We start from the raw sequence: 10,750 nt of genomic DNA, 5'->3' as shown, positions 1-10,750 counted from the left end.
ACATTCATTGTGAAATACACTTTTGTGACCTAGAGCCCACATTGTCAGATGCAAGAAGAGATGCATCACTGTATTATTATTATTTTTTAAAGGGAGAAACACACCTTTCCCTCTGCAAGCATCATTTTGCCTGTAAAAATCTATAAATCGTGGTCCCCCAGATTAGGTCATATGAAAATAAAGCTTGATAAATGGTCTCCTTAATTTCACCCAATGAGGGGTCCTTTGCAATGCATTCTCAAATGGCGCAAAGAGTTTTTCTTGAAATTATTTATCATTCAAATTAAAGGTGGAAGTTGGGGGGGGCGGTTGGAATGAGGAACCTCAGCTCAGACTCCATTCTCCTCCCTCCCTCCATTTTTTTCTCCTTGTTCACGTTCACATCATTTCATCTGGAATGAAAGATGCAGGAGGCATCCACCGAAAGACAAGAAAGGTCTGAAATTTAAGTATGTGTGTGTGTGTGTGGCGAGCCTCTCGTCTCTGGCCCTCCCCTCCAAAATGTAAGGGAGAACTTCGACTTGAAATTGCCCTCCTGTCAAAACTGGAGCGTCAAAAGAAAGCAAACCCTGTAGCTCTACTAACTGGGCTTTCCTGGTGCCATTCCAGGTTCTGCCAGTAGAGAGCAAAAGCTTTCCACGTTGAGATGATCAAGCACCTTTGCTGTTTTATACACTACATTGGTACTCACTGGGAAATTGCAAAAGATCAATGTAAATGTACAAAACGTCTGAAGAGGGCCATCCCAAGTGTGAGGAAGTGGAGATAATACATGGCGGAAAGGGCTGTATGCAAACACAAACACACACACACATTTATATATAACTTTTTAAAGACCATGGTCCTGTACAGTCCCTGGGCACCCCCTCCCCCTCCCTCTGCCACATCCGCTCCACTGTCTGTCTTTTCACATGCTGAAATTAAGCACTATTCACTCATTGGCCTAAGAACAGTTTAATTCAAAGACGCAGAACCTATTTCAGCCCAAGGACCCCATTTCATTTCAGAGAATCGCTCATGGACCCCATTCCAGTGTTGGGCAGAGCCAAAATGTCAGCATATTGTAGCGCGAAGCTCTTATTGCCAGTAGTTAAACCTCAGGAGAGGCATCCCAAACCTTTTAGACTGAGAGGAAACCTGCACAAATGCTGGGAAGCCACCAACCAAGCTGGGTTTAGGGGAAGGAGGTGGGGCTAGGGGGTGGGGCCTTTTGGGGAAGTCCAGAGGGCTGGATCAGGACACCAGGCCTGAGGTTCTCTACCCCTGGTTTTATTAACTTAAACCACTGCCGGGGCTGCTCCTCCTTTTTATTCCACAAAGGGATAACAGGGAGTAGAAATGGGTTAGAGGGATGCAGAAGCCACACACTCAAACCTGGGAGGATTTGTGTGCAAGCGACAACTTGCATTGCAGCCATGACTGCTGACATCTGCAGCAGTGTGGCATAATTAGAATAACTCAGTGAGAACCTCTACCCGAGCAAATTCTTGCCTTCTCATACGGATGCCCTGGGGCCTGTATGTTCTGTCCCTGAAGAACCGAGCCCGCTTTCTGCTGCTCCTGCAGGGCATCCTCTCCCACTGTGTATACTGAGAGCTGGCAAGCAAACAAGTGCAGGAGGGAAACGGGCAGTGGCTTAATTTACAAGCTGGGCCAGGGCTGCCAAGGGTATAGAGGGCCCCTCCGAGACCTCGGCTGTTATTCATTCACGTCCAGAGCTAAAAATGGCTCCATGGGAATTTACTGGCAAGGGCCAGTGGGAGTAGAAAGAAACAAACACAGGACAAAGTGAAGTTGGGGCGGAGGGAAGAGGCAGAACAGGCTGACATCCGGGACGAAGAGGGAACAAGTGTTCCACCCAGATGCTGGGGGTGAGCAACGCGGACAAGGTCCCCCAAGAGGTCAGCTGGAGGGTGGTGACTGTGGGGCTAGCATCAGCTGGGGCAGTCGGCCATGGGTGTAAACAGGTGAGGCTCTGGTCAGCTGGCTGCACACCAACTTTCACGGGAGGGAAGGGGAGAGAGAGAGAGGGCTGGAGCCATGGACACAAGGGCTACCCAGCCACTGAGCACTTGCTGCTTAATTCCAACATAACTGAATGCTGCATGGAAGACAAATGCTGTCGCAAAGGGAAGAAGTAAGCTTTCCCCAGCTCTGCTGTTGCTCCCGAAAGCATAAGGCAGAGGCGGGCAGCATGCAACCCTCCAGAACCTGCTGGGACTGCAACTCCTATGATCCCTCACCATTGGCTATGCTGGTTAGAGCTGATGGGAGTTGCAGTCCAACAACATCTGGAGGGCGACAAGTTATCCACCCCTGGCAAAAAAGGGTAGTATGAATCCGATCCAAAGATAGGAAGGTGAACTTGCTGCTCTACCTTCCAACTCACCCCCAACCCCTTTATGACGCCACAATAGTCCCCCCCTCTTATTTAACTTCAACACAGCTTTGGGGTTAGCCCAGTGCCTTCACTGTGAGAGGGCAGGAACTCTGTCCTTTAAGCAGGGAGGGGTGGGGGAAGCCATGTGCCAACACCAGCTGCTTTACAAGATTCGGGTCGGGTCGAACTCTGTCTCTCTTCTAGCCCAACCCTGGTGGGGACTCCCTTCCTTTCCAGAGACAAGATAAATGAGCCAGAAGGCCTACCAACGCCATGGACACCCACACACGGGCTGGACCCTCACTTCCTCTGCTCTGTGCCCAAACAAATGAAACAAACAAACAAACAAACAAACAAGAAGCTGCCTTCTCCCGAGTTGGATCCTTGGTCCATCAAGGCCAATCAAGTCTAATTTGACTGCCAATGGCTTTTCAGGGCAAGATCCTTTCCGCTGAAGATGTTGGGGATGGAACCTGGGCCCTTCTGCAGGCGAAGCACATTCTCTGCCTCAGAACCAGAGTCCTTCTCCTTGGATGAGCTCGGGACCACCACCACCACACCAGCCCAGCTGCTGCCCTTCCCAGTCCCCTACAACCACACTGCAGAAGAGGAGCCAGCACTGGCCTGCTCACTTCCTCAGGTCAGACGGCTTGAAGGAAACCCTCCCTTGTCTCCTTCCAAGCCAACTCGTGGTTTTGTGCAGGAAAGAAGAGGGCAAAGGCCGGCAAAGTGCCCACCACCACACGTGCGTCCCCCACAGCGCCCTCGGCTTAGTCTGTGAGAACCACCAGTTCACCATCACTCTTGTCTTCGCCCTCCGAATCCTCGTCTTCACTGTAGTGGTACATCTCCCCATCAGGCACTGAATGACTGTCCTCAGCCCCGTCCCCTTCCTCTGGCTTCAAGCTACGTGTGTTGACTATGACCGGCATGTTTGGTTCCATTCCACGGGGCAAGTAGCGATCCATCAGGGGCGGAGCCAGCTGAATCCCAACTGATCGCTGGTACATGAGGTCTGAAGAGGAGGGTGGCATCTGGCTGCCTTGGGGCCTAGGAAAGACATTGCACCATAAGAATCTTGGCCTCCGCCCTTTGACCCTGCCCACCTCTTCTTGCATTCATAATATTACCAACAACAACACATATCCTACCTACCCACGTGGGAACAGATACATTGGCTGGGGTGTTTGTGCAATGTTGGCCTCTAGTGGGCTGAAGTGGAAAAGATTAACTGTTGGCCATGACCCTTGAACAAGCCGAACGTTGCTTGAAATTCTCGCCCAGAGCCCAAGAAAGCTTTCTGGGCTGCCGGCATAGCATGAAGTGCCAGCTATGCTGATATGATCCAGCAAAGCATTTAATCACATGTGTGATCCCTCCAAAGTCAGTGAGGCTTGGATATGCTTAAAGTTAAGACCCTGGTTTAGTTGTTTGCTTGGGTCAGTGTAAATTCAGCCAAGTCCTTTCCACTAAAGTGAAAAATAAAATAAAATAAAGAATGCAGCTGCAGAGGCCTCCATCGGAACTACCAGGAAGTTTTTGCTGGCCGCAATTCTGATTTACTGGATGGACTGAGAACCCACGTCCTGCTGAACGGATGGGCCCTCTTGGCAAACCACATGCTGCGTGGCCTTCCCAAGCTGGCTGCATTTCAGCAACCGGAAGCTCCCAGTGCAGAGAGCTGTGCTTGGGAGCAAATGGGGGAAGGGGACAGGGGAGCCTCACGCAATCAGGTAGCCCTGCCTGGCGTCCTGGCGCCGGTTCCTCATCAGTGCCTTGTATTCACCAACGCGGAGCCGCTTCCCTTCCACGATGCAGGTGCGCTTGGGGCGGGGCTTGTATTTGTAATTGGGATACTTCTCCAGGTGCTGGCGGCTGAGCCGCGCCTGCTCCTCATAGTAGGGCTGCTTCTCCTGGTTCGACATTGATTTCCACCGGGAGCCTGCAAAGACAGGAAAGAGGCGTGAGGAGGGACTTCACCACGGTTTACTTTGCTTTTGGCTGCAACCACATGGCCTTCATCAGTCTGGCGCTAGGACAAAACGCCTACCCTTTGTAACTTAAAAGGGGATTGGATTTCTTTATGAAGAAAGCAGAACGGGGACAAAAAAATGGATGTCAGCTGATCATTTATATATTTTAAGTCTGAAATGAGAAGACCAGATAAGTCATCACTTCACCAAGTGTGGAATAATCTTCCCCAAACAGACAACGGTGAGAAAGTAGTGCATCTTTTTAAAAAATGAGCTGGATCTCATCACACCATGCATTATATGAGAGCGTGTTGGGAACGGTTCTCCTCCCCAGATGGAATCCCCAAGACCATAACATATTTATTTATTCTTCATGTACTTATTGCATCTCCATATCACTCCTCTGGAATCGATCAAGGCCGTTTACAAAGAAAATTTAGGAAACAAAAATCGTAAATAAAAGACATAGTAAAATGTTCAAAACCAACTTTAATAAACAGAACAGTTTTAAAAGCCAAGTTAAAACAGATGTGTCTTGATCCTCCCCTTTCTTCAAGAGAGAGTGGGACCAGTTGCAATTCTAACGGGAGTGTATTCCAGTGTTTGGGAGTGATGCCCAACAAGTTGGGGGTCCACAGAGTGGCCTCTCCAGCTGAATTTAATAATTGAGCAGGTTCATATAGCTACATTTCAACTCTCACCACCCATCAAGAAAAGAGGACTCTTCTTCCCACAGAGTGTGATGCTTCCCAGGATTCTGTGCAATTATGCACTAGTTAGGCTGGGCCTGTGCAACTCGTGAGCCATCAAGGCAACACACAGCCATGTAGAGGAGCCCACCAGGGGCTTTGACCAACCTCCTGTTCTTGCTGCCTAGGAGAAAGGGGTATTTCAGCTCCTGCAGGCTATAATCCACAGCTCATGGGATTCATTGGGCTTGGTGGATCACAAACTGTGTAGGCCTTGATTAAGCAAAGAATAGACCAGATGGAACTCATGGACTGGATCACCCGTTGTCAAAAGAAAACTAACCCTATCCTTTTGCCCCTTCAAAAATAGCAAATGTGCCTTTAAAGAAAGTAAGAGAAGGTCCCTGTCAAAGATTTGCAATCCACTTTAGCTAGGTGGACGGACCCTAGACTCCTCTATGCATATATTCCATATTTGCACGTGAACAACACCCTTGACATGATGGCAAACTTGTTCTGCGGCCCTACAGTGGGGGAAAGTTACATTTGAGGTGATCAGCTATTGTCAAACAGGAAACAAAGATTAGAAGGATAATTTGTATGCATCAGTATATTTAAAGAGATGAACTACACAATTCAAAAACAGCATCTTGATTGCTGGACAAGTGGCAAGGAGGTATACAAGACCCAAAGGCCAAGGCAGCCAATTCCGAATGTGAAAAGCCAGGGAAATACACAGAATTTTTCTTTGGCTTCTCTTTCCCTATAAATGGGGGGCTCCAAAGCCGCGGTTAACTGGCAAGCCCACCTATGGCTAATTAGAGCCCCTCCCTCCTGTTGACCTTTTCTGTCACCTTCCTACGCTGCTCTTTGAATTCTTTCAAGCGCAAGGTATGGTGAGCAGGTGCAACAGCTAAAATAGGCTGCCCTGCTGTGTGATTTGAATTCCCTGGGCTGAGTGACCTTTACCGTCATTCCCACCAGAGTCTGCACGAAGAATGCAGGCTGGAGAGATATCGAAGGTTTCATCCAGGCAAGTCCAGGGAAAGAAGCAGAGGAAGAGGATCAGTCTAAGATTACTTTAGCAGATGGAATTCAAAGGCTCCGCTAACATTAAGAAAAGAAAAATGATGCCTGGACAAATGTATGTGGCCGTGGCCTCTTAGAAGGGAACTGTTGCAGATGAGGGTGAACTACCTCTCTAACCATCAAGTAAGCTCAAAAGCAAAGCAACCCTGAGTTCTTCTTTTCCGCTTTACAGAGACCAGATCTATACATGCTACCGAAATAGGTGGTGGAATCTGGAGGTGGTAGAATGGACTGTACCACTTCTGACTCCAGGTGGTAGATACCATTTTTTGAATTCTCTCTTACGTTGTTGATTTTTTTAATCCTTCCTGCAAGTAGAAACCAGCACAGCAGGGAGTAAGCCTTTCTACCTGATGTACTAGTTTTCTACTTGCAATTAGATGTTTGGTGGGGGTTTTTTGGTTTGTTTGTTTTTTCAAACTGAAGGGAGCATTTGAAAATGGCACTGTCCACACCTGTATTAAGTGGTTCAGTCCATTCTACCACTTCATTCTGCTGCATGTTTAGATCCAACAAGTGCATTAATGTCGGTGAAGTATTCGACCACTGCAAATGACACAAATTCATGCATCAAATGTCACCTGGAAAACCATATGAAACTTAACAGGCCTATTACTATTGAGACAAAGCCGTCCCCCCTAAGCTCTTGAACACTGTCTGATACACTCCCTCAAAGTGTCGGGTGCAGTGTGAAATAGGCAAACCACCACAAGACCCTTCAACGCTCTTGGTCAGTGTGGGTTGCAGTCAGCACCAGATCACATCCTAATACCCCGGCCCCTGAAAGAGGGAGCCCTAGTTTATTTTAGAAATAATGTACGAGCCCAAATTAAACATGCTGAGAGCAACCCACAAAAACCTGAGGCTGAAGCATTGCATGTTCACTCCCAGCAGCATGGATGAACTCTTGAGAAACCACACTGGTGTCTTTAAATAACCAGCCAGGCTATGCTGTCTTACGATGAGGCTACAGCTCAGCACTGGGCCACATCATGGGAAATGCACATCTGAGTGAAGGTGAACCACTACTGGGGAGAGTTATTTTTATGTAACAGAATACTGAGTCCATATTAGGCATCGTCTTTATTAAATGTAGAATCCATCCTCTAATTATGGTGTACAAAGGAACCAGACGAAAAGCAAAAACTTCTGGAGGTCACCCATAGCAAGTTTTGAAGGCATCAATCCTATACCCACTTATCTGGGAGTAAGCCCCACTGAACTTAATGAAATTTACTTCTGAGTAGACATGTAAAAGCTTACGCTGTCAGAGCATTATTTAGCACTTTCCTTTTTTAACACTCCTGCTCAGGACGGGTGTATGCTTCTATCCAGAGTTCACAGACTTCTACTTTTTTCCCCCTGGGTTACACTTCCAGTGATAGGAGGTAATAGGACTTTTCAAAATGCATTTATTTGAACAGTCGTTAAAGCACATCTTACACAGAGGGTTCATGGCTCTAGTTTTCTCCCAAATTCAGTGTTTGCAGAGACAAAGGATCACTACAAATGAGCTCTTTGTATGCTACCTCCCTGATCATGGATGGATTACATGGTAGCTGCCATGCATATGCCCATTTTTTTTACATTACAGGACTGCAAGGAATATTATTTAGCAGAGCTCACTTCATGCAATTAAGAAGAGCATTTCTTTCTTCATTCTCCTTTCTTTATTGACTCCCCTGATGGTCAGCATTTGGATGCATCCCTGCACATGGAGTTTACAGTTTTTTGGCCTTAAAAAAACAAAGTCGACTGTGCGGCCATAAGAAAAATTCCTAAATCCTATAGTGTAATAGCCTTATTAGGCCAACTCAGAGATCTCAAAAAATGTGCAAGCTTTCAAGACCTGAAACCATCAGACCACCCGGCAAACCCCAATCTGAATGACTGCAAACCCTCCATATCACCTTATGACTCTTGCCTGATGGGGACGTCCAAAGCTTGCACATTTTTTGGTGATATTTTATTTGTTGAAGGTATTACAGCTCTTTGACTAAGGTCACCATCCTATCTATGCATGTTTAGAAAGAAAACATCCTACAAATCCCCGTGTGCCCCAGCCCGCCATGTGGGCCTGGGCATGCTGGGAGTTTTAGGATTTTTTTCTGTCTAATATACATAGGATTGCGCCCTAAGTAATATTGTAATGTACCACATATATAAACATAACAACAATAAGTACAACAACAAATAATGGACTCCTGCTTTCAGACCATGCAAACAATGATTCCTAAAGACTAGCATATCTGGACTGCTTGCAAAACAAGGTTAGATATATGTGGAGGAAACATAGCAGAAGATCTGCTATATTATTATTATTATTATTATTATTATTATTATTATTATTATTATTATTATTATTGCTCCTTTCCAGGCAAACCCCTGGGGTTTATAAGCTTGCTATAGCAGGGATAATTGCCATACACTGGATCTTCTGTTGAATGATAAGTACAAGGCAATCACTCGTAAAGTGGCTCAGCTTGCTACGGCCGCTGCAAAAATCCAATGCTGTTTTGTCAATTCAAATGTTGTGTGTTGTCATGGTGATATATTTTTGTCAGACTTGGACGTTGCCTTTTAGATCATCATTTTTAGGCTACATAATCCGTTTTATTATATATATATACACACACACACACATTGGATATACTTTACAGATTATTGCATTTGTTTCTGGCACCAAAAAATGCTGTTATGGCCTTTGTCTGAAACAATAAAATTGACTGATTGACTATTTGCCTCCACAATTTGTTAATATATATATTTATCACTATCTACTTGTGGTGCATAATTAGCAAAAACAAGACTGTAACACCTTGTAGTATACAGCAAGGGGAGGCACTTTGTTCTGTATCAAAAACATAAGACAATCTGACTAGCTCATCTTGTAACCGGCACAAAATTGGGTGTAAGTGGCACATATCTAGCTAAGGGAACTGATGCAACCCTTCTGAGATGGCAATGCTACAGGATGCTTTAGAGATTATGACCAGTTTCATGACTCCCCCCTCGGTGGATATACTTGGAAACAGATCCTATGGATTTCAGTGGAACTTGTTCCCCAAGTCCCATTTATTTCAATGACTAACTCAAGTCCCATTTATTTCAATGGGTCTTCTCTTAGGACTTTAGATGGACACTTCTTTAGTCTCTCCTTGAACCTAGATATTCTTGCTCTCTGTATTGCGTAGGCTGGCTTGGTGATGAGCCATTCTTTTCCCCAAGTTCTAGATTTGGAAGATAACAATGAAGCTTGATGAGAATGAATGCAGGCATTTTGTAGATCACACACATTATCCCCCCGCCCCTTAGGATTTATGCTTGATCTCCAGGGCCAATCGTTGCAAAATTGTGAATTCGAAAACTGACATCCTAGGCATGTTTATACCTCGATGGCGGCTGGAGAGAATCTTCCCTCCTGGAAGTCTTACTTCTCAGTCCCAGGTTTTCAAGCTCTGGCTCTCTGGACTGATGCCAGTCCACATTCTGTTTCGCACCAGCCTGCAGCAAAGCATCCAAGCTCAGCATCCTGCTCCTGAGCCGGAAGCCTTATTTCCTTGTTTAAGAGGAAACAAAGCCTCTTAAACAACAAGGTGCCAAACGGGCTCGCTGCTGATGCTTGGGCCGAAAGACAAGCCTGGCTACCAAGAGGAAGGGCTACCTCTGTGCAAGCTCAGCCCCTAGATCTGCTGCGACAGACAGTGTGACTGACAAAAAAGGTCGAGAACACCCTGGCTAGGTCAATGCGAAGTCTGCAGTTCATGTCACTCACTTGAGAAAAGGCCCACAACCACAGCTGTATATATAGCTCCCTGAGAAAGGGACTGTTTTGGCTTCCTCTCTGCTCGTGTGGCTTTCCTTCTTTGTCTTCTTCTTCTTCTTCTTGAAGGGCTGCTTTCATATCTGTTTTGCATGCTCAGGTGTCAGCTCCGAAGAATCAAACAGTTGTGACAGGCAGTCCCCCCAGAGACAGGGCTGAGGATTTGCTTTTGTGCTTTTATCGCTGCAGCGCACGGCCCACTGGTAACCTGCACAAGATTAGCAGTAATTCCTTGCCTGAGGCGCATGGGGCTAAGAACGTGCCTTACAGAAATACCAAACTCTGCCAGGAAACAGAACTCAAGAAAGGACACCTGCCTGGGCAGACTTCCTTACCTAGAATCTTACTGATGCTTGAATTGTGCATGTCTGGAAAGGCCTGCAAGATCTTGCGCCTCTCATCCTTGGCCCACACCATGAAGGCATTCATGGGGCGCTTGATGTGGTTGTTGTTCCTGGATTCGGGGAAATGACGCGAGGCTGTGAAGAAAGGACCAAGCAGCAGCAAGTAAGGAGATGCTGCAAAATGGAACTGAACAGAACTCACTACATACGAGAGTTTGTGCATAACAGAATCTAGAATCTAGAATATTTGTCTACAGCACAAGGCCCATTACAACCACAACAATAAAACAAGGTGTCTGTACAACGGCCAAAATTCTTACAAACTCAGAGGGAGAGAATTCATGTAAAAAAGAACCAAACTGAGAGAAAAGGCTGAGATTTATACTGGTGAAAAAATGATAGATGCTGGTATCAATGATAACAGAAAATTATAGCAGGTGATCCCCTCTGCA

General features: G+C 46.2%; 1 protein-coding gene across 3 annotated transcripts in view; it reads right to left on the bottom strand.

The window, feature by feature from the left end:
* Window positions 1–3,067: 3,067 nt before the first annotated feature.
* SOX13 (SRY-box transcription factor 13) overlaps window positions 3,068–10,750 on the bottom strand; it is a 76,057-nt gene continuing 68,374 nt past the window's right edge. For 2 of the 3 annotated variants that reach the window (XM_063119243.1, XM_063119251.1), the window contains exons 12-14: window positions 10,290–10,433; window positions 4,167–4,322; window positions 3,251–3,430 (exon numbers count right to left, since the gene is read on the bottom strand). In XM_063119243.1, the coding sequence (XP_062975313.1) occupies window positions 3,348–3,430; window positions 4,167–4,322; window positions 10,290–10,433 (383 nt within the window). In that variant the 3' untranslated portion in view covers window positions 3,251–3,347. Of the gene's footprint in view, window positions 3,431–4,105; window positions 4,323–10,289; window positions 10,434–10,750 lie in introns of all 3 variants that reach the window. The other variant, XM_063119259.1, reaches the window with a different exon arrangement.

Source organism: Elgaria multicarinata, chromosome 1 (assembly GCF_023053635.1).
Source record: "Elgaria multicarinata webbii isolate HBS135686 ecotype San Diego chromosome 1, rElgMul1.1.pri, whole genome shotgun sequence".
Taxonomy (NCBI): Eukaryota; Metazoa; Chordata; class Lepidosauria; order Squamata; family Anguidae; genus Elgaria; species Elgaria multicarinata.
The sequence above is the reverse complement of the archived record's forward strand: the minus strand, read 5'-3'. Positions and strand labels throughout refer to the sequence as shown.